This window comes from Notechis scutatus, chromosome 3 (assembly GCF_049901735.1).
Source record: "Notechis scutatus isolate UNSWTSFEM ecotype Mainland chromosome 3, rNotScu1.2, whole genome shotgun sequence".
Classification (NCBI taxonomy): Eukaryota; Metazoa; Chordata; class Lepidosauria; order Squamata; family Elapidae; genus Notechis; species Notechis scutatus.
Window position 1 is genome coordinate 53586236 of NC_142011.1, and position 24936 is coordinate 53611171.

At 38.6% G+C, this 24936-nt stretch overlaps 1 protein-coding gene across 4 annotated transcripts in view; it reads right to left on the reverse strand.

The window, feature by feature from the left end:
* Positions 1–24936, reverse strand: part of INAVA (innate immunity activator) — a 30409-nt gene that overhangs the window by 2634 nt on the left and 2839 nt on the right. Inside the window, exons 2-9 of one of the 4 annotated variants that reach the window (XM_087959947.1) lie at positions 17686–17805; positions 14773–14897; positions 13413–13532; positions 9794–10022; positions 6834–6887; positions 5722–5851; positions 4193–4366; positions 1189–1894 (exon numbers count right to left, since the gene is read on the reverse strand). In XM_087959947.1, coding sequence (XP_087816073.1) covers positions 1189–1894; positions 4193–4366; positions 5722–5851; positions 6834–6887; positions 9794–10022; positions 13413–13532; positions 14773–14897; positions 17686–17746 — 1599 coding nt within the window. In that variant the 5' untranslated portion in view covers positions 17747–17805. Of the gene's footprint in view, positions 1–1188; positions 1895–4192; positions 4367–5721; positions 5957–6833; positions 6888–9793; positions 10023–13412; positions 13533–14772; positions 14898–17685; positions 17809–24936 lie in introns of all 4 variants that reach the window. The other 3 variants (XM_026678122.2, XM_026678119.2, XM_087959946.1) reach the window with 3 other exon arrangements.

A 24936-nucleotide genomic window follows, 5' to 3' on the forward strand; every position in this document is an offset into this window, starting at 1 on the left:
AAGCACCAACAATTCCGAAGCACAATATTAAAAGGCACAGCTCTATTATTAAAGAACTGGCTGTTTTCTCAGGCCCTGGGCTAAGGTGGATGAAGCTCTTTGTGGTGTGCTTGTGTATGTTTTTGAGTTGTTGGCAGGTGTTGGTCTTCTTTTTTATTTACCTTGTTGTTTGTTATTTGACTTTTTTAATCTATCTTTTTTTTTTAATTGTTACATAGTGAGCTGCCCAAAGTGATTATAGTATCAGGCAGCACATAAATCAAGTAAATATTAAAATGTTAAAATAATCAGAAAATAATGTATGGAGAATAAAACAGAAATGGGAAGGGAGTAGATAGAAATATATTCAATTTTAAATTTCTAACAGATTCTACAAATATGACGCTGTCATATCATAAAGCCTATTCTACATAAATAAGTTAGCTTGCTTATAAAAGTATGCTTTGTTATGCAGTTACAAAGTTTAGTTTACACAAACAAAAATGAACCTAAAGTAATACCCTCACTGTTGGTGGTCATTATAGTGATTTACTTATTTTGATCTTTGATTCTGATTATTTTATAAGCTTCATGATCTTCTGCAAGAAAGTTAGCCTACATTGAGACAAACTTTCTTACTGTTTCCCATGTTTGTTTACTCTTTGAGTTGGCACATTTCCAAGCATATCTTAACTTCCTTCACCTCTTAATGAATTAACATTATCATTTAAAACAAAAATAATTGGAAATTTTCATCAGCCCTTTTTCTCATGTATCCCAATTTTATTTTATTTGGGGGGGGGGGGTCAGGAGGAGAAGGTTTGCAAAAAGAATAAAAAGCAATTTTTTCTCTTGATAATTTCCTGGCCTGCATATTTATATCCAAAAGGAACATGCATTGGTGGTAGATAGCATCGTGGGTTGTTCTCCATTTTTGTTGGCACCCATCAAATTCAAAAAGCACAAAAGCACTCCTCCACCTTTTTTCCCTTTTACTTAAGTTTAGTTGTTGTTGTTTTGTGTGTATCCAGATGGTATAAGCCAGGAGTGAGGAACCCACACGTAGTTTTTAAGAGTTCAACACTGGCTAACCTATCCCACTACTTTGTTTACTGTCCTTGCTGTAGGAAAGCTGCCAGTTTAGGGCAAGGCAGAAAGAATTAAGAAGATGCTGGTTCCCCTCTCCCTAGAGCTGCTCTGTATTCTTACCTGAATTTGATGTCCCAAGGAACAAGGAGAATGCAATTCTCTGCCTGGCATATTGCGCACACGGAAAGCTCCTTGCCTATCCAGCGAATGTGGACGCGCATTGCGCAGCCGGGTTCGTTCGTGCCAGGATTTTAACTCTTCTGTCACTGCCGCCTTGGAGAGAACTCGAGGCCCCACTGGAACAAAGTCCTTCAGGGATGGCGTACGAACTACCCTGCTGTGGGATACAACAGACCTATGGAATCTAACTGGCACCGCTTCTTCCTTGTAGGCAAAGTGAGCTGAGCTGCCAGAGAGAAAAGATGGCCGACCATGGCAGAGGTGGCTATTCGGCACACGTTCTGTGACAGGAAAAAAACCTGGCCCTGAACGCAGGTTCTGAGGACACAGATGATGGTATTCTACTTCTTGTCCCTTGCAGACCTGGTTATGAAACAGCTGCGTGGGCTCCTCCTTGGACACTACAGATGCCGGCTTCATAAAGGAAATGTCCGGGCTGCTGCTGCCAGCAGATGTTGTGTAAGAGATGCTGGAGACATCTGAATTGCTATCTTCTGAAGCAGAGTGAAAATTGGCTTTCGGAGCAGGATTGGGATTGGATGCAGCGAAACAGAATTCAGGGACAGTCACGGTATAGTAGGTGGGACGTCGCCTGGGCAGTGCACTTCTTCCTCGGGACTCCAAACTTTCCCGAGTGGAACATACCCTGTGGAGCCAGAATAAACTGGTTAAGATTGCAAATGTCAGGAGCAATTGTTTGATCCTTGGGGAAAAAAACATGACGCTATCTTCTTAAAACCTTAAGTAGCTTAACACAAACACTCATGACACGTGGACAACCAGCTAAATATGAGCCAGCAGTGTGCAGCAGCCAAAAAAGCTAATGCAATCCTAACTTGTATTAACAGAGGGATACAATCAAGATCAAGGGAAGTACTAATACCACTCTATAAAGCCTTAGTAAGACCACACCTAGAGTACTGCATCCAGTTTTGGTCACCACATTATAAAACAGAAAAAGTGCAGAGAAGAGAAACCAGGATGATTAAGGGACTGGAGCTAAAACATACAACAAACGGTTGCAGGAACTGGGCTTGGCTAGTCTAGTAAAGAGAAGGACCAGGGGAGACATGATAGCAGTCTTCCAATATTTGAGGGGCTGCCACACAGAGGAAGGGGGTCAAGCTATTTTCTAAAGCACCTGAAGGCCAGACAAGGAATAATGGATGGAAACTGAACAAGGAGAGATTTAACCTGGAAATAAGGAGAAACTTTCTGACAGTGAGAACAATCAACCAATGGAACAGCTTGCCCTCGGAAGTTGTGGGAGCACCATCACTTGAGACTTTCAATGAGAGATTGGACTGCCATTTGTCAGAAATGGTGTAGGGTCTGCCATTTGGGTGGGGGGTTGGACTAGATGACCTACAAGGTCCCGTCCAACTCTGATTATCTGTTATCTGTGGAGTTCAGAACTTCCATAGATTTCATTCTGTCTACTATGCATTCTACTTATGACTGGCCTTTCCTATCTCATCTCATACCTATGCCATGAATGTCCATTTAAACCAGGGGTGCCCGAACATGGCAACCTTAGGATGTATAGACTTCATCTCCCAGAATTCCCCCGCCAGGAGTTGTGGGAGATGAAGTCCACGGGTTTTTAAGTTGCCATGGTTGGATACCACTGTTTGAAGGAAAAATATATTTCTGACATCTTTAGTGGATAACTTACTTTTTAATTTTGTATACATTTATATGGAACTATGAATAGGGTCAAGTAGAGACATTCAAAATTTCACATTTCTTTCACATCTCTCATTTCAGGGCAATATGCCATGTATAGTTCATTCGAATCAAAATTTTGCAATTTTAGTCAAATCCCCCCCATGTCCATATATTTATTATTTTATTATTTATTTTGCTTATAATATTTATTCCTCCTCCTTCTCCTTCTGGCTGATGGTATTCACTAAACGCTATTTTCTCATGCAAAGCTACCTTCAGACACATTAAAGACTATAAATTTTTTAAAAAGTGAAAGCTAAGATTCTCAAGCTCTGTATTTTGGGACACACATAAAGGTCTGCATGAACTTAATTTATTCTTGCTAAATGTACTTTTAAAGTGTCTGCTTGTTGTCAAAATCCATCGTTGGATTAGGCAAGGTAATCATAGAAACATAGAAAACTGATGGCAGAAAAAGACCTAGTGGTCCATTGAGTCTTCCCTTTGAATTTATTTATTTATTTATAATTATTATTTTTATATTTTATATTTTAATTTTTGTCAGATGGTGGATACGTGTTTATCACAAGCAAGTTTAAGCTCATGTTTAAAGCAGGTTAAACCATAGGAGTACTTTCAATATACTGTACCTCAATACAGTACAGTACAGTATTTTTAAAAAAACAAGTTTTATTTTTCAAGACAAACAATACATAAATACACATAAACACAAAACATAAAAGTATAAAAAATCTCTTTTCTGAAAGTTGCTTATTCCCGGGTTAAAACTCTTGGTACAGACACAAGTTCAATTTCATATTCATTTTACATACCATTTCATATCTTCTTAACCTTTTCAATTTTCTATATAACTTCTCCTCTCCTTTAAATTTTCTCAATTTTTTTTAAAATCTCCTCTCAATTCATATGGTAATATTTATTATTCTTTGTCTGTTCTATTCCAGCCAATCATTTATTTTTCTTCTTTAAAAAAAAAAGAAGAAGTACTTCTCCTATACACTATATGGAGTATGATGCCTTTATCTTTTTCCCCTATATTTATAGTACTTAATATAAAATACATAACATACATTGGGATTCTGTCTGGTACATTCTAAAATTATACTATATTATCAAAAATAATACAAATCTATTCATTAATATTGATATTCATTCATATCTTAGATGTTTAACTCATTACTTTTCAATTAAATCACATGCTTTTATGAGAGCCCTATTTTTTAAAAAAAAATTGTACAGAATTGTAATACAGTACCTTATCAACTGAGACTGTCCTCTCCTTCCCGGGAATTCTGGGGTTGGAGGGGCACTAAAACCAGCCTGTCTTCTTACTTCCAGCTTCCTTGGAGGATCTAAGGGACACAGGTGTGTCTCAACTGCCCTCTGGATGGAAGGGCTGGGTGCCGGTGGGGGCTTTATGCTTGCTGTGCTATAACAGAACACAATGAGATAAAAACTAAGACACAGTTCTTCTATTTCCCAGTTATCATTATTTTTCTACATGCAAACCAAGGGCCCACTGGTTAAGGGCTATAAAAGTCATTCTTTCCTATTATTTCTGAAACAGAATAGAAGCAAAAAAAACAAAACCCTGAAGATTCCAGAATGTCAATAAAACAACTGTTCAAGTTTTAGCTACCTCTAATATTCTGGGTCAATGCTCCTCAAAGAACATTTCGATCCCAAATAAGTCAAGGACTACTTATATATGGGGTTGCCTTTGAGCAGGGACCAGGTGTTTCCATCAGCACCAGGCCAAGACAGAATACACACTGGAGTTCCATATCATATTACACCAGTGCTGCCATCCAGCTAGTTTCAAGGTGTTAGTGTGAGTATAGATAGCTCCAGGTTCCTTGGGACCAGATTATCCAAAACAAGGTTTCAAGTACATGACCTTTATGGGCATCTACAATTTTGGGGGAAGACAGGAATTTGCTGTTTGAAATTGACATTAAAAAGGGCATTATCCATGACATCTCTTGTGGAACAATATCTTTCCTACAATGTGCCAAATCATGCTGGCATCTTTTAATTGTCTTTTTCAAAATTATAATTTTAAATTGGTGTTATCCGGCCATTAAGTTCCCTAATATTTGTCTTGCAATGGATTTGTCTTGTAATGAAAAATGGACACTAAAGAGACAGGATACAACCAGTAAATCTACCTGAACTGCAAGAGCAGGAAAAAAAAGTTTCAGGAAATGCTCTTAACATGGCATGTCCACAAAATATGATTTTTAAAAAATTGCTATGCTATTGCCATGATAAAATCAGAGTGTTAAAATGAACCACAACTTTCCCTAAATCCATTTCCTATTGCAAATCAAAATAATCTAACTACAATTTACTATGCTAATTCATAATTTCATCTGTAGGCGCACAAGTAAGCGATACTTGCAAAAAATAGTCATCAAAAACATTTGATGTCTATCACTGTTATCAGTGATTATTAATCAAGGTAAAGTTATTATTAATAATACACCCAGGATGCAAGATATTCTGATGGCTTTTCTTATCTGTTCAATAAAGGATGCAACAAGGCAGATTAGTGCAATTTTAATATAGTGAAGAAAGAAGGATAATGTTAAGAATCAATGAATAAATTAAGATTTGAACCTGAAAGTTTAATTCAACCTGCCTGTCTTCAACAGTTGCAAGTACACTTTGCAACTGAGTTATGAGTTATGATTTACATGAGTTCACTTCAACACTTTGAAATCAAATGGAGACATCCTAACAAAGAGAAAAGCACAGTAGAAAGTTCTAGTGAACAAGTTTAACCTCAGCGTGCTGTTGGACCCCATCGACTTCTTGGGCTTCTCATAGGGCTTGTCCAAACTAGTTTCTTTCCAAGGGCTATTCTGGATGGGAGAAGACTCCACTTCAGCAGCTGGATAATGAGTTGAATCTTCTAGAAAGCCAAGGGAGGAAAGTTGCGATGAAGGACTGTGGTGAGACTGGATTTGTGTCCAAGGTGTAATTATTGTTGGAAGGTGAGGATTCACCACAGGGACTTCTTTAGAAAGAAAGGAGGATGATAGCTTGTCACTACAAACTTGAATGTCCTTTAAGCATCCACTAAACTACCTTGTATACCTGCACTCCCTTACCAGCCCTTAATTAAAACAAAGGGGGACATTAAATTTGGCACCCATGGATCATTTCACTGAGATCCATTATAAACATCCTTCCTTGCCTTCAAGCTTGGTAAAATATTGCAGGTAAATTTTTGGTCACAATGTCTGGATATGATGCTGAGAATTATAATCAAATAGCTAATCTCTTTTGCTGAATATGAGGTCATTAAATAAAGACAACAGCAGCAGAATATTTAAATAAATATTTTAAAAATTACTAAAATAGCTGTCTGAATGTTTACTTACTAAGCCTCTGTCATGAAAGACTTCTATTCTTAAAACCCCTGGGCATCATAACTCTAGCATGAAAAATTATTATTTAAAAAAAGACAATTTCACTATCCCCAGAGTGAAAAATATTGCGCTCTCTCTCTCTCTCTCTCTCTCTCTCTCTCTCTCTCTCTCTCTCTCTGTGTGTGTGTGTGTGTGTGTGAGAGAGAGAGAGAGAGAGAGAGAGAGAGAGAGAGAGAGAGAGAGATGAGCTACAGCCTTCCCTCTGAACCACTATTTGACTGGGCAAAAAAATATATTTATGAAAAATACAGTAATGAAGCGTAGTTATGAATGTTATTACATTACCATGCAAAAATGATGTAACAAAATGTGTTCAAAGATATCAAAGTTAGTACAGAAAATCAGTAAAGAAAGAGGCCATTCTATCATAAAAAAAGAATGCCCTAAGATCTTTTTGAGGTTGGCATGCAAAGGGAAGAGCCTCCCAAGTAAAGGCATTAGGGTCACACTTAATTAACTTACCTTCTTCTCTCACAGTTGTGTCCAACAAGCAATGTTCATCAGAGGCACTGAACCCTTAAGAAGAAATGGGGAAGGGCACTGTAAATGAGACCTGCAAAGCCTTTTGCTATTTAGGATTCTAGATATTGGATTTCATTCACTCTTCCCACTTATTTGCCACGTCCCCATCTCCTCCTGCCCCCCACCCTACCCAGCTAGCGTTCTGAGATCACTGAGCATAAACACCCCCACTGCGTAATTAAAAGTGAAAAGTTGAGTAGTTCTGTGGGGGGTTTTCTTCCTAAAGATTCTATCAATTTTAGCAATGTTTTTTGAGTTACTCATGCCATCAGAGAAAAAATATCAACAATTTGGCCTCCTTTGAGCTATAGATTTCCAAGCAGCTATTAGAATCTCTGACACTCACTAGAAATATGCAGTCATAAATCCCTCAAAGAACCACAGAAGGGACAACAAAAGCTTTTTATCTTATTAGTACTGGGCTAACTCCAATAACCCAAACCACATCATTCAAGGCAAAGCATTCATGTACACAAACCTACCCTCCTCAAAGAAACAGTCCATGATAAAGCGAATTAATACTAATCTAAAGGATTGGGATGTGCATTTCAGGCAGCATTTTTCCACACAGTCAAAATATCAAATTGTTAATTAATAGCTCAAAATTCCTTTTACTCTTTAGATGTAGTGTGGATGAGAGACGAGGGCAATTCAGAGAGAAATGCCCTTAAGCTGATTCATTTCAAAGAGCTTACGTAGGGTTCACTCTGAAACAACAGGTAGATGCTAATAACCACTAGTTTCCTTTTATGGTCCAGCCAAGGTGGACTCTGAGGTGGGGGGAGGAGGAAAGGTGATCTCATTCGGTCAATAAGATCTCCTGCACAATCTACGCAAACTATTGTCCTTCCATTCAACAAAGAGTCTCTTTGTGTGTAGGTTCAAACCCGATCAACTCTAGATACAGCTGGGAAAGACTCCTGTTAGGAACCCTGAGAAGCAGTTGACAGTTGCCTCAATGATTTTGTTTGAAAGAAGCTGCCTTTTTGTGTTCCAGATACCCCAAACAAATAGTACAAGGTATCAAAGAAAACACTAAGTTCTTATCTGCAAATATTTACCATATGAAATTATTGGGCAGAAAGCAATGAAGTGGGTGCATAAGAAGCCATCCAGTTACCCCAGTGAATGCAAACATAGTTTCAATATAGCTATTTTCATTGTAGAATATCTGAACTAGTAGATACTAAAGCCCACTACTGGGAGGGAGAAACGAATGAGCAAGGATGGAGTCTAAGACTGAAGTTCAAAATACATTTATTCTGTGTGCAAGTAAGTCTGAGTTCAGCACAGCTTACTTCTCCTCAGTTCAGTGTTCACAGGATTGCACTTTTGTCTGTAAAAATTACAGAACAAGAGATTTGGAAGGGACCTTGGAGGTCTTCTAGTCCAGCCCCCTACTCAGGGAGGAGACCCTGTACCATTTCAGACAAATGTCCAATCTCTTCTTGAAAACCTCCAGGGATGGGCCGTTCCACTGATCAATTGTTCTCACTGTCAAGCAAGTGACAGAGACTAAAGAAGAATCTAAAGCAGGGTCTCCAACCTTGGCAACTTTAAGCCTGGAGGACTTTAACTCCCAGAATTCCCCAGCCAGCAGGCTGGGGAATTCTGGGAGTTGAAGTCCTCCAGGCTTAAAGTTGCCAAGGTTGGAGACCCTGATCTAAAGGAACCTTCTACCACACAGGGCCTTGCAGGCATGTTTTTCAGAATTCCTAGGGAGTATGTCTATTTGCCCTGTTTCTGGGAATTCTGTAGTCCCAGCACAGCTGGAGGGGGGGCAACTTGGGAAGCTAAGTCAGGGGACTGACTTTTTAAAGGTTAAATCTGATGCCAGGGAGCTTTGCGTCAATCATTCACAGCAGGCTTCTACATGTTTCCTCCTCCAGCTGCCTCTCCCTGGTTTTTTTTTTTTTTTTTTCCCTTGAGTTCTCTTTGGCAACCACTTACAGAAAATTTCCCTTGGTAGCTTATCACAGCAGGAAGAAGCCATAAAAGGTCAGCTTCCTGCTTTGAACTGGGATGAATTCCACCCAAGCCGTGCCTGTCAAAAGTTCATTTAACCTGTTTCTTATGATTTACAGGGACATGTACTTAATCCTAACCCCTGTCTCATTTCCTGACAACCTTTTTTAATTTCAAAACCCACTTCCTCATAATAACAAAGAGCCTTGTGGCAGCCTAAAGAGAAACAAATCTATTTTAACAAAAACTATTAGACCTTAAGGTTTTGTGAGACTTTCCTGGTTTGTAGGTTTTCAGTCAAAGGGGTTTTTAATTTTATTCTCTCTAGTGGCTATACATAATAAACCAATTAGCCTGCCCTTGGTAGAATTTATTATTATTACCAACACCTTATTAAGTTTTAAGGCCTTTTTTTTCATATCAAGCTTGCTTCCCAAAATATATACTTACAGCTTTGCTTTCCAAGCCATGTAAGAGGTATTTTAAAGTCATTCAGCGCAGCATTTGTATAAATTACAGCCCACCTGTAGGCTGCCCCAATGCAGGGCTGTGAAACTCGTGGTCCGCAGGCCAGCTGCGTCACATTCTGGCCAAGCCCACACCCAGTTTAGCAAAGGGTGGGAGGAAGTCATGATACGTCATGTGACGACATGAGTTTGACCCCCTTGCCTTAATGGTCCCTAGGAAAAATGATGCAAAATGAGCACGCTTCTAACACATCATGGCCAGGGCTGGATTTGATTGTGGGGTTACTGTTGTGTTACTTCCTTGAGGACCGTGCTAAGTTTATGCTTGGCTTTTACATACTTCATGCTTCAAGATAGCAGGAAATAAAAATTCAGTGGTGCGGCTGGATGAGGCAGCAGGAGTTACAAAAATGAATTTCAGAGATAGAACTGAATTAGATAACCGTGCTCCGGATTGATTCCACTTACCTTCTAAGGCTGGAGCAATGGTCTTTATCTGGGACTGCTGTTTGGATGCCAGGCGATAGTCACAGAGCGCTTGCTCCAACTCCTTCAGTTTCTTTTCCTCTTTCAAAACGGCGCTTTTCCGCCGTTTTCGAACCTGCTTGGCAAGATTTTCTTCTTTGGAAAGACACCGAGCAGCTTCAGCAATCTGTAGCTGCAGAGCCAGGTCTCTCTCTAATGTGCTCAGCGGATCCTGGAGAAAAGAGAGGGAGAGTATATTCCAAACATCTTGCCTTTTCTGAGTGGTTCTTAGCAAGGGGTGGTGTGACTGGCCTTTTAAAGAGAATAGAAGGGGGATCTAAAGTGTCGGAACTTAGAGTCACTCCTTGAAGAAGTCAGCACAGGTCTGACATCATCACCCCATTCTCTGTTCCAAAGACTCCTTTTGCGGACATCTTGGTAATTAAACATGATGCATCCTTTTTACCTAGTTACGTTTTGAACGCTTTCTAGTAATACACTTAGTCATTGTAAGCTGATCTGGGGGTTTCCATAGAAGCCAGAAGCCAGCCATGTTTTGTAAGGCTTTGTGCAACAGAAATCTGTGTGAATTAGGGTTGACAATGGTCATGCAAGTAAATCTTTGCTGTGCGAGAGAAATTGCTTTTTTTTTTTGTTTGTTTCAATGATTATTTTGGGCTAGATGCTTTTGTATGGGATGGGGAAAACAGATAAAAAGAAGAAAAGTGGGAGGAGTGGGAAATCAATTTTTTTAACAATGAGGGGGAAACAATGTTTTTCAGATGAGCATGTTCAGCATATACCTTTGAAATCATAGAAGTCTACACATCTGAAAATTACCAGTTGTTGAGAAACACTGTTTTAAAGCATAGTGTATTGTTCCACATAGGAAAAAAAGGTCTCTGGCACAAAAGGATTGTATGTTTGCTTGATTTGCTCAATGCATTCATTGATGTTCCATTGACGTGTCATAAAAATCTGTGGAATATAAGTAGCAACAATCCAAATGGCTCACAAACTAATAAAAGAACTGCCACTTAGATCCCTGTTGGATATGCTAGGCAAATATGGCCTGCTGAAAAACAGCATTTCGCTATCCTCAGTTGCAGAAAAGATTCCAGAATTCCCTTGCACATACCGTATGCATGTGCACATAAGAGCATAGGCATACATGTGTATACATATGCAGTGAGCATTCTAGTATGAGAAATTCTACAGGGTGATGGAGAACAACAAAACGAAGCTCCTTCAGGCATAGGAGTGCGTAAAGATAGGTAACTAATTGGATTTAGACTGAAGATAAGTTAATTCTTCTGGAAATGACATCTCCCTTCATGGTTTAACTATGACCTCAGGACTTATTGCCCTTGAAAGATTTTCATGATTCATATAATTATGCTGAGACTTAGTGGGCAAAATACACTATGTCTCAAATCATTTTTCCTAATAGTTCTTTTTATATGTATTGAACATTCAATAAACAAGGAAAAATGAACAGGGCAAGGCCATGCTTAGCATACAATACAAGCAAAGGTGCATATTATCATGTTTCTAGAGTTATGGGGAAAGATGGGCCAAGATAATATTGCACAAGGTACCAGACACTTCCCTCACTAAATTTAATTCTCCTGTCACATTTGCAGCTAGAATAATTAAAGAGCAATCACAAAGAATGATTTTCAGTTCTTTCAAGGCATGCTTACAAGCAGTGTAGGGATGCTAATCCAATTTAAAGATTTAGGTGGTGATTATTTTGGATTTAAGCACTCTGAAGTTAAAAGGGCGTGCTCTTTTGTATATTCTACTGGACTGATGTCTAAGGCAAAATTCCCAGCTGCCTGCTGAACCTAGCAAACCGGATGAGAAAAAACTATCTACAGACTAAGCAGATATCTTCTGTTTCCAGTACAACAGGTTCTTAATAGTTGAGGAGGAAACACAAAGCAGTAAGCATTATTTCAGTGAGCTTGGGGGTTAAGAAGAAAAACAAAACCTTCCCAAGATTACAGCAGCGTGTGAATGTACATGCGCATGCCTATGAGTCTGTGTGTGTGAGACAAAGAGAAGCAATGGGCTTCCAAAAGAGCAATTTTATTTAGCACCACATTCTGCCTCCCATTCAGGCAAATGAGAGAACAAACAGCACATCACACGCCACCCTTATTCTGAGATTAGTAAAACTGAACAGGACACAGGCAGGAGAGAGACTTTTTGCAAAAAAGGCATTGCATATCACATCTTTGATTGGAAGAAAACCCGAGGCTTCCATGTCCCTTTGGGATGATTTAACTGCCTTCACTTTCGACTGAGAAATCACTTTCAGACACTTTTTGTTTAACTGGGAATCCCCAACTTGTAAACATCCAATGCAATCTTTTTCTACAGACAGAAAAGTTTACTGGATTAGCTGTACCGGATTTCAAAGGGAGACCAAACTTTATGTATAAAACAAACCATGCTTCTATAAAAGTCGACTTTGTGTGTGTGCACACATACACACTCACACTACTAGATAGGGCTTTAATTATGAAACTGTCTGGTCTCGCTTACAAAATGCTGCTGGGTATCTTTCATTTAGAATCTGAAGTTATTCCTGTCTTTTTTATTTACTTGCTCCTTTTACTGGAGCAGGCAAGTTGGAAATGCTATATATTGGCTTTTGACTGGCAGTGTTGGGATCCTTCTACCCTGAAGCACCTAATTCTATGAAAAGAACAACAGGTACACAGTGATCAAGGTGAATAAACCAGCTAACTAGGAGGAAGAAATATCTTTTCTCAGCCTCAGTGCTTCTTGAAGAATGTTCTGTTGCTTTATGGCTGAACCTACAGAAATGTTTAAGTTTCAGAACACTGGCCCGGTCTTTGCTGAGATGGCCTTATTAAGAAATAACAAGGAGTCCTTACCAAGCAGGTTAAGAAAATAGAGATGCCAGGCTTGTACTGAGCTAAGATCACCAGCACTGCTCTTCTTCCACCCTGTTCCAAAAAGCCTTAGCAGCAGAAGTTCCCATGAATACTGCTATTAACGACTGGAGCAAGCAAAATTAGATGCTGATCTGGTAATCCTGCTCAAGCATCTTTGGAGGCCAGAATATCAAGCAGGGATTCCCAGAACCTCATTCCTAATCAAACTAATTGTGTCCATGTCTAAATTGCAATCCAATTGTTTGTTTGTTTTTTCCTCCTGGAATCTATTTATATTTACACGCTGATTCAGGAAGCAGAACCTCCCGGATAACTCAAATGTCTGTGCTCATCCACATTCTCTAAAGCAGTGATCCCCAACCTTTTTTATGCCGCGGCTCGGTACCGGCATCAGCTGCGCGCGTACGCATCACTGGCGCCGCCATCTTTTGATGAAAAGATGGCGGCGCAGCTCGGTGAGCTTTTCCGGGTAGAAATGGCTTTCTACCGGAAAAGCTCACCGAGCCTGCGCCGCCATCTTTTTGATGAAAAAGTGCTTCCGTGAGTCACCGGAAAGCTCACTTTTCATCAAAAAGATGGTGGCGCCAGCAACCAGCCCCGGTAAGACTTGTTCCGCGGACTGGTACCGGTCCGCGGACCGGTGGTTGGGGACCCCTGCTCTAAAGCCCCCAAAAGCTATGAGCAAGATGCCTTACTGCTCCTGAAAGAATAGCCTTTTGGTCCAGTTTGAAAGCAGCACCAATTCGACGGCGGACCTTCGGGGCTTTCTCTCCTGGTTTCAGAGGATACTCTGGAGACAGCATTCCTGTCAATTCCTGCCAAAATAAAAAATAAAAATGTAGAAGCAGCGTAAGCCAAGGAGATATTAATGTTAGGTAATGTCAAGCAGCTGAACTGAATATCATGAAAGAGCAGCATATTTGTTATTAATTAATTTATTAATATATTTCTCCTGCCAGATAGGAGGGGAGATATTGATATGAATTTTCTGCTTTTGCTGCCATAATGATTTAATAGGCCTTGGCCATTGCATTACCTTGACCTGGAAATAGGATACTATTTGCTCTGCTGCCTGAAGAAGCAATTTAACCTAGATTGCTGCTGGAGCTGATTGCCAAAGGGGCATAGGCAATATCTAATCTATTTATTTAGCACAGCACCATAGTGTATTTTATTTAACTTTTTTGAATTTGCATTTAGGCAGCAGGCCTGAAAATGGGCTTCAGTACAAATGCATGCGCGCGCGCACACACACACACACATCAATAAAAGGAGACAAATAAGTTCATATTAATTTTAATGGGCTTGGTATGCAGTTAGCTTTTGGCTTTTCTCTTATTTCCTAAATAGCCTTCAGTTAATTTCAGGCAGAGAGAATGTCCAAAAATTCATACTAGGGAAAATATCCAAGATTGAATTCATTGCAAGCTAATTTCTAATTATTTTTAAGAGACTTTTTATAAGTTGGTGATCAGTCCAACAAAGAAACAGGAAGGCAGTTCAATGAATTGATCCAAGGGAAGAACTAGATCCTAGACAATAGAATATTCAAGAGGAGACTCCCAATAGGGAAACAATGGGAGACAAGTTTAATATTAACTTAGCAACTTTTCTGGACCCAGTTCTGCTTATACATTATCACAGAAGATAACAATGGGACGAGTTTTATTTGGTAGAAATTTCCCCATATTCACATATCAACTAACTGCTGCACTCTACGGCAAAGTGGAAAAAAACGTCATCGGGTTTATTAAGGAACTTGAAGGGAGACACTTAATTGTAGTTTTAATTAAAAGACTTGAGTTGCTTTACCAAGCTACTTCTTAAATGATGCATGAGCTTCTTCTATCACAGACCAAGTGTTTGTGAGATCCATTTTACCCTTTGACTATCCTCACACTTAGCCTAGGTATCGCTTGATCTCTATAGAAAGCCCTTCTGATTTCCTTGGGCAGTGGAATCCCAACCCTTCCAGACATGTATTTCTTCCTGTAGGAATGCAGCTTTCAAACCCCTAATAAGGTTAACAATTCTACAATTCTCTTGGCTCCTTACTGCTTCACGCAAACACAATCTTCGTAGCTCCTGTAAACAGGCTTCTAGTCGTTCCTCAAGGGCCTTCTGCTGCTTCCTCATGGCTTGCGTCAAATCCTTCATTGCAGCCATGGGGCTATCAGGACCTGAAAGAATATATATATATATATATATTTTAAAAAGTACAGATTGATTTGTCAACCTGTAGAGAAAAGAAAACTTGACGGGGTGGATTTTGATAATATTTGATCAGTCAGTCAGGGATGGCCTTTGGCAGCTTCTTTGAGCACAGGGCGGGATTGTAAAGGTGTCTTCAAAGACCAATAACACTGTTATCACAAAACTGTGTCTGACTTCAAAAGAGCTATTCTGAAGCTCATTGGATGAAGCAGGGAATGTGTCCAACAGCAAGGACTGAGTAGCTCCATTTCATAGACACTAGGCAGGTCAAATTTGTTACAGACAAGATGAAGACAAGGCCTAATGGCCAATATCCTTAAATGTAATCTTATTAGCAAAGAAACAATAAACTTAGTTATTGCTCTACCCATGGACTGAGGAAGAAATGCCAAGCATTGATTTTTTTAAAGCCTTAAAATAGATAGATAGATAGATAGATAGATAGATAGATAGATAGATAGACAGACAGACAGACAGATAGATAGATACACACACACACACACACTAGTTCTATACCCAGGCTTCGCTATGAAACTATGTGGTTGAGCTTAGTTTTGGGGGAGGAAAATAAGGGGGAAAAATTGTGCCTCTGTCAACCAGCATCGATCGGTATTCATTTGTCTAGCGTCCTGTTGGTGTGTGAGAGAATTGAGGGCTGTTTGGAAAGTGTTACAGTATTGCTGTATGAGCAAGAAGGAGACAGCAAGGAACCTGGGCGTGGCTTAGCTCAACTGTTCTGTACTAAAGCTGGTTGCTGCTGTGAAACTAAAACTGAAACTGAAACTCCTCTCCTCTGCTTGTGTTCTGCATTTGGAACATATTTCTTTTCAGGTGGGGAGGGGGAATAGAACTCCTTAGCATCAGATTGTGTTAATAATAATATACAAAATACTAATGCTCTGATGGTCATTTTGAAAAATCCTTTTAATGAGCACCTAGAAGCCAAGATTCAAATTTCAAGTTTGTAGGCTTTACGGTTCTGGAGATTTTGTGATGATGCGTGAGTGGTATTTCTCTTTTATAGATAGATAGATAGATAGGTAGGTAGGGTGAGTAGGTAGGTAGAAGATAGATAGAAGGTATCAGGGCTCTCATTTAAGAGAATTCTACACAGAATTTCTTCCCATGGGATAAGAGCTGTTTGGTCAGCTTTATGACTCCTTTCAAGCACATGATATAAGCCCATACAGGTTTGAATCCAACAGGGCACTGACAATCAGTTCCATATACATGATTCATAATGTAAGGCAGGGCAAGATTCTGTCAGCAGGCTCTAAATTTGGTGGCATTGAAGAAACAGCAGTTCTTATTCAGATGTGAGAACCATATATAATGATAAAACTCCTAGGACCCAAAGGAATTTGCTGAGGAAGCAGAGGTTGTATAATGAATCCCCAAATTTATTTACTTCAAAATCAATTTTCCAAGTGCCCATGGAACTAGCTTTTCTTTCTTTCCAAACTAAGAAATCCAGCTAGGTGTGCCACAACTGAGCTTTTTGTAGTCCCAAGAGTTTCCAGAGTAAAGAAAATATTTTTTTTCATTATGCTTGTACTTCTTAATGCTGCTTTTATCCAAGAGGCTAAAAGGAAAATCTAGGTTTTCACCCAGCCCAGACCACAATAGAACATGTCTTGTTGGCAATTAGACTACATCATCATTGGGACAATCCACATCAGCTCTTTCTTAGCATTTCCCTTGTGTTATTAAGGATGCTGTGGTAATTTGTGAGAGACCAAACCATCCTGAGAAAAAGATAAATCAGTGGGCCTGACTCTCTCTCTAAGCTCTTATACTTCTTGCCTGTATGAAGAAAGGCTCTAAACCAGAGTCACATCAAAGGCTGGGCTTATGAATCTTGCCAGGTTGTAAAATAGCCTGCTTTGTTTTGACTTAGTGGGATATGTACACTCAGCTCCTATAATTTATTCAATAAACTGTGATTAAAATAAATTATGAATCAGCACACAGCATCGGACATGTACCACTTTCCTATACCAGGAAGCATTTAATTGTATATGCATTACCTTAGCTGATTTGTGGCTAGATTATTATTTTTTGCTACAAAAATACAGTATGTAGCTCAGAGTTTTTTTTAGCAATTCAACAATTTTTAAAGATTAGAAATAACTAAAGACTAAAGGCATCAGACAGGAGTCATGCAAAAAGAATGCCACATATTTCATGCTTAGATTTCTAATGAAGTAGCTTCTCAAGTGTCTGCTTCCTCAGAAAAAGAAGAGATTAATTCTTCAATATAACAGCTGGCAATTGAAAAGCTTTGCAGTGGGTAATAAGTTATACTGCTAGATTTGTGGCAAGCATCAGGCCAAAGAGAAGACTCCACCCTGCCCTTTCATTCCTCAAATCTGATACAATTGTTGTTGTCACCAGCTCTGGTTCCTGTCCAAGATCAATTCCTATTTTGCAAGACTGCCTTTCATCACTTCAATGTAAAGACTATATCTTGCGCAACATCATAACCCATCTGAGATAAAGCCACACTGATAAACTCTTGACTGTTGAGCCAGTCATGACTAACAAGGTGTGGGATTCTGCGCACAGCTGTATTTTGTGTCAATTGCAGCCAATGACTATCAATAGAGTCTAGTCTAAGCAAACCTCAGTCTGCAGCAAGCTATGGAAGAAAGACCCCAGCAGAGTATATATTGTTGCTTAAACTTGTTGACACAAGAAAGTATCCAGGAGATGTCTGCATTTTTCCAAGAAGAAACTTCCCCATTAGTCACTTACCGGACTGGATTATGATGCCACTGTCTGTATCGCTGGTCTCATCTTTATTCTTATTCTTCATGGTCAAACCCAGGTTGTGGAGAGAGACAGTATGATCACACCTGGAAAATGCTGTAACGTCTTCTGCCAATACAAAAAGGGCATGACTGAGGTATGCTTTATACAGACACAAAATAAGCAAGAACAATGCTAAAAGAAAGGGCTGGATGGGGTTCCACTGACCGAGGAACTTGCTGTCAAAATTTGGTTTTCTAAAGGCCTCTATCTTGCAAGGTTCTGCTTAGGGCTCCAATGTGGATCAGTCCGACATACCCAAGACCAATAGTGTGCTGACAAATATTTAACATCTGGTTCCATTGCTGCTGCCATACTTTACCACTGTTAAACGCTAACAGCTCATTGCACACTAGGCATCAGGGCTAAACTCTACTGTCAACTGGCTCACAAAGTCCCCCCCCCCCCCCAAAAAAATCAACAATTGACTCCCATAAGCCAATATGAGCAAGCTTCACCATACTACTGCCCAAGACTCACATTTCATTCCTGCTTCCTGACAGAACAATTAATCAGTGGACTGACTTGCCTACAGAAGTTGTGAATGCTCCAACATTGGAGACTTTTAAGAGGAGACTGGACAACAATTTGTCTGACATAGTATAGGGTTTCCTGAGTTCTATTCTATTCTATTCTATTCTATTCTATTCTATTCTATTCTATTCTATTCTATTCTATTCTATTCTATTCTCACCTTCCAAAAATTTTTATTCAGTAAGGAGAAATCATTTGACTGTGACAATGTCTATGGAGATTCTCAATCTTCCAGGTTATGGATGTCCCAAAGGTGCATCTCCAAAAGGCAACTGGACTTTCTTGGTTTTCATTAGAAACCTAAACATGAACTATGTGGATTCTTTTTGCATGAACGTTGTATGATGCCTTGTGAACTGTGTCTCAGTGGATCTGGCACACAACCTCACAACAAAACAAAATAAAAAGGCTTTTGGACTTCTAATTATTGCTGAGCTACAACTCCCACAGGCCATTAGAACTTATTACAATGAATGAGGCTGCTAGCAGTTTATATTTAAAAACATCTGGAGGGCTACAGTCTTAACATAAAGAGAAGTTGCTTTCTGTAAACCTGTTAAACATACAGTATTTAATGAAGGATATGAAAAGGGATAATCTCAGATGTAAATTTAAATAATCCAATTCACATGGAATACAAATTTAAATTATCTTGTCACCAAGATTGCATAGAACCTTAACTAGAATTAACAATAATAAGTTAACATTTTATAGTGATACTATACATATAATAATTCAGTATTATTACCTAAAAACTGTAGGAAGGGGAAGTGCTTCTAAGTTAATTCAGAACAGAGTGAGAAATATATATATATATATATATTACACACACACACACACACACACAGAGAGAGAGAGAGAGAGAGAGAGAGAGAGAGAGAGAGGAAGTAGGGAGACACAGAGAAAGAAAACTTGCTGAAGAGAGATAATTCTTATCTCCCTTACATGTTATCTCTAATTTTGTGATGATGCCACGTGGCCAATCATTTCACTTCTGCTTTCCCTCCCCCCACCCATAGCAAAAAGTAGAAGCTATAGAAGCTACACCATAAGGTTGGCAGGAAGGGCTAAGCAAACAACTCCCGCATTGGAAGAAATGACCATGAGACCTCATCGCAGATGCCCGGATGGGCCATTCAAAACTGGAGCATTATATGGTAGGGATGACTTTTTACTGCTTTCCCAGCAGCCAGGGTGACTCCAAGCCTTCCTCTTTGCAACCACACTTGTTTGCACAGCACTTCCCCACCCCTACTGGGTGAGTCAATCTGAAAGTCACTCTGAGTTTCTGTCTGGAGCTTATCACAGAACTGCCAGTCTCCTGGGGGAGGAAAAAAACAACAACAGAAGGAGGTGGACAGACAAGGTTCACAACTGTTACTGAGCTGTACGACCTAAGGTGATGTTGCTTAGACCTGTACAGGTTATTGCTCACTTCAAACTGGCATAGGAGGCTGTGTGGGTAGGAGCCTTTTTCTCTGCGTCCCATAACAAACAATCCCATTCATAAATTGAAATAGGCAACCACACAGCTATAGTCCTGCACACTTTCCTCAGAACAATACAATTCCCACAATTATAACATATATCAGGCTTTCTGTTTTGGATCAGACATTAATAACTTTTATATGAGTAAGAGTTAACTCTCCAGCCAGGAAATTAAAGTACAAGCTCATAATGCTCCTGCTTTTATGGCCAGTAAATAAAAGAATCAGCTCAATGGTTCAATGAATGGTACTTTCAAGAATGCTGGCTTCCTGGATCTGAAAAAATGTCTCAGTTGTTTCCAAATTTCCAAAGCCCGCAACCCATCTACTAGTAGTTCAATTTTGTCCTATCTGCTATAGGCTATACAACTCCAGTTTGCCCATCTGTCCTTTCACTTGATATCTATCTTACAAATTAGCAAGTCCATGGCAAAAGCCATTATAGCTTTGGAATCTCTTCCCAATGAGAAAATATACAGGCTTCAAGTATTATAGAGAGTTGAATGCTCTCTCATATAGACAAACTATGTGCAGAAGCCTTCCTCAAATTGGCAGGCAGCCTGACAATTTTAGTAATTGCACTTCCAGCATTTCAGGTTGGAGACTACTACTATGTAGACCCATAGATAGAGATCATGCAAGCAATTGTTTTGTTTAGTGTACATCATTTAGGATCTTGCAGGTTACTACATCCAGAAAAACATTATTTTTGACCTTCATACAACCCTTTTTCCCCTACACACCAAAATAAAAACATTATATATGAAAAATTCATCATGGAGAAATAGCAAATATGTATCAGAACTACACAACTAGTGAACGGATGTACATGCTTTACAATGTACAATCAAACTTCTCAGAATTCATATAACACCCTTTTTAAGGGCTTTATATATTGCTGTGAATTTGGCCAGGGGCTTTCAGATTAGAGAGCAGCCTGTTCTTATTGAGATTCAATTACACAATCACAAAGATGTGACAAGTGTACAGACCAACCGATCTCAGCTAAGTTTTAAGTAGTGAGTTATGACCATACTGGCTTGACCATTGGCCAAGCCAGTATTCAACAGGGCACATATTGACTATAATCCTGGTTCATGCAATCAGAAATACAATACAGAAAAATTAAAAACTATATAGCAGGAATGCGGTTTCTGGAGAACTTGTCTTCATATTTATCAAGTCAATTTGGAACTAGTAGCCACTTAGTTAAATCTAGAATCAGAAACAGATTAGGGAGAAAGATTTAGCCTAACTATTTTTATGACAGTTTTCCCCTCTAATGTCTCCCTCAAAACTATAGGATATCCCATGTCTGTCTTTCCAGTTTTCAAATATGAACACTCAGACCCTCAGTTCTATTTATTTAAAAAAGTATCTTTTTGGTTTTTCAGAAACTTCCATAATAAAGCACATATTGCAAGAACTAGATATGTAAGAAAATCCCTTAGATCACACCTTTATCCCAGTTGGATGATATTATTAATAATGCAAACTTCTCTCCTCCAGTCTGGGCATTCTCTAAAAGTTTTATCTGTAAATTTCTCAGTAATAAATATGATATCTATGAATTCTGGACATGGAGATCTACAGTTTTGGAGAAAGCCCAAGTTGAAGAGAGATTTTAACATGCTAGCAACAACTCTCCAGATTTTTGGCCTTTCTGTAGATGCCAAAAACTAAACCAGGACTTTTTTAAAAAGCAAAAGAGGCATCCTACACCAAATAGATGAAAGGCAAACTTGAATGATGGACAAAATGTGGGTCAGATATTAAGAGGCAACATAAATTGCAAGGTCATCAGGAGAGGAACAATCTCACTATATTTTCTGGGATTGGATGAACAAGCCATGTCATTCTGTGCCTTCAAGGCACATACAGCATACATTTTGAAGTGTAACAAAACTAAGAAGAATTTTAGAAAAGACTGAATCCAGAGCCAAGTTTAGCTTTTTAGGGATAAAAATATTAAACAAGATGGAGGCACATTTTTCTATTTGAAATAGGTGCATGTGTGCTTTTTCTTTCTAAGATTCTTGTGCCAGCCAGCTACAAGCTTTCAATAATTTAAAATAAAATAAAAAGTAGAATCCATACATGTCCAAGCATAACAATTTAAATAATTCCATTCAAACTGCAGTTTTAACATAGTGCAAGGCAGAGCTAAGCCACTTCACCATACCAGAAGAGGAAGAATGGTTTCTATATATCACTTGCCACTCCCCTTCTCTAAACCTGCTGCTTAGTGCAATAGATATAAAAGATACACACTTTGCCTTGTGTGGCAGGAAAGAAAAAGAAGAAGAAGCTAAACCTTGATAATTTAACTTAATTAATCACAAATTTTAATTATTAGCTGGGCTTACTAATCAAAATCACAAATTGCAACAGACCCTCAAAGGCTGCTATTGGGTGATGAATTTTACTTTCTGGTTGAGCCATGTCGACAAAGCTGTGTTTTTCCACCTTCAAGCTATCTCAACCTGAAGCCACAGGTAGAGAAACAAAACTTGTCTCCACATTAAGATATAGATGCAGATCGATGAAAATAACCTAATAACAGAAGATGACTTCTACTAAATGGCCATAGCATCCATCCTGGACAAAAAAGTCAACCAGCCCACTCTAATCTTCTAAATATGTATGTAATCAAAGACTTCAAATAAATACAATCATAGGAACCGTACCAAACCAAATCGACTTCTTTTATCTGTGCGCCTATATTCCAAAGCAAACATTGTTTTCCATTTAGTTACAAAAGTTGTACCTATGCTTGATTATTTCTCCCTGATAATGTTCATGTTAAAACATAGATACAAACACTACACTACAGACAAAACAGCAAAATCTGACTAATTTAAAACATTAAACAATTAGGGTTTCACAAAGTCCTTAGGGAAGTTATTCCGTTTGATTACAAAACTAAGCAGAGATGCTATGAAGTTTATGCAAGTACATTTCCACCACCACCCTTACTTGCCCTCCCGTGTTTCATTGCCCCACTCTTAACCAAATATTCCTCGCCTTCACTCTATTTTTAGTTCTCATCCTGTACTTCATGCAATCTATTCCTTGCTGATTGGCTTTGGTCTAATTGTACAATCATCTCTCATGATTACAGAAGAGGTGAGGAATATGTGCTGTGTGATAAGTACTTGAGTCAATTTAACAAATTTTGTTGGAATTCTGAGATGAAGATTCAACCTTCATTTTTAACCCTGTTTCTACATTGCTGTAAGCAAAGAGCAACCCCCCTCCCAGTTTATCTATGTGATGCTTAAAAAAGAGGAATGTGATACAGGAAACAAATACAGTGTTTCTGGGTTACTTCAAATCACACTGTCCATTTGTTAGTGAAAAGGAAATTTGCTACAGGTAACCAATTAGAATAAGATAAAGGCTTTCTACACAGAATTTACTACCGGTAGTTTCCCTGGGCAGAGAGCCCAGTTTTTATTTAACTTCTCAGCACACAGAGTTTTAATCCATCGATTAGCCTTAACTATATTCTCAAACTTCCATAAATAGCTAAGTTTCGGTGCCCATTGAGTTTATGATAAATTTAAAAAATATGTTTTATAGATAAATAATCAAAACATTACCAACACAGCTGGAGTAGCACAGCACACTCAAGTTAGTGAAAGTCTTTGTGGGTGCATTCACACAGCAATTTTAGTACCTCAATGTATTGCACAAATTTATAAATGGGTTAATCCAGTAAAAAGTTATGGATGTTGTATGAAACCAGCCCATACATATCAATGCAGAGGTCTAAAAGATGGTGATGATTTTATTCTTTTATTTTAATTTATTAGCTGCCCAATTCCAATGCACTCTGATTTTTTTTTAAAAAAAAAAAAATCTAGTTGAGATACAGATTGTGAAAACAAAACAGTGGGAAGTAGTGTTTAAACTTTTCCCTGTCCCCTGTTTTCTGAAATGGGTCTCCTCCAAGGATTTCCACCTTCATAAAGGGCTATTTTGGAAGGCTGATCTGGAGTAGAGAAATGATGGGGAGGAGAAGAAACAAATATCTCCTTTCATACTACTTTTCTACTTAAACTGATGCCCCTTTGAAATACTTTTTAAAAAATAGGAAGAAGGCTATTAAAATTCTATGCTAATGCATCCATTTGTACCTATTTGTGCCAGCTTTCAAATGCAACCATACATAGTGGGAGTTACCCCCTTCACTTATTCTTAGGCAAAGGGAATGTGGATATCAGAATTATGTAGATAACCCCATGAGACATTCCTTCCCACCCATATATACTTGCACCCAACTGGTTTAGTACATGCCAAAATTTCAGCCACTTAATAATTAGTGGTTGTCTGAATCAGCCTTTAAATCCCTGCAATGCATTTCTGCATTTTCATGGGCTATGACTGCACAAAAACACCTATTAATAACCAAAGAATGGAGCCAAATTTCCTATACACATAGTTAAGTGGAAACAAAACTAAAACTATCTTCACTTTGAATTTCTAGCCCACAAGACTGACAAAGCAAAATCTTGCTTCAGGTTGTGTCTGAAGCCATACAGTTCTCTGACTGACTGATTCACAAACACTTGGGGCTTTTCGGGTTCAACGCTGCAGAAAATACGTAAACAAACAGTCAAACAAATCAGCATTAAACTAAAATTTAGATTGTGGATTTTTAATGCCACAAGTCACGGTATGCGAGTTGGGTAGCCATATAAATTTAATAAATGCATAAATTCCAGGCTGAGAGTACAAACCTTATCTGAAAAGCCATTCAGATCAGTTACCTATTGAAGGGTTATAGAAGTGTTCTGTTCAACTTTAAGGAGAAGAACTAGTTCACCTGAGAAGCGGAGCTAAAATGCCTCTTATTTCTTTCCAAAATTTAAGCACAGTCTTGTGACGAAAAATTTGGGGGGAAAAGTATAACCTAAAACTAAGCGAAATAACTTGTGATGGCAAATTTAACAGAAAATTAACAGTGCAGGATTTCTAGACTGGACAGTAGAGAGAAATTCTAAGTAAAAATTTTAGAGAAGTAATTTTTTTTTTAGAAAAAACAAACAAAATACATGTAAAATAAGATAATCTATAACTATAATGTGGAAGTGATTTTGAGATCATCACAAAACTAACCAATAGAAAACAGAAATAGAAATAGGTGAAAAAATATATCCCTAAATACAAGTTC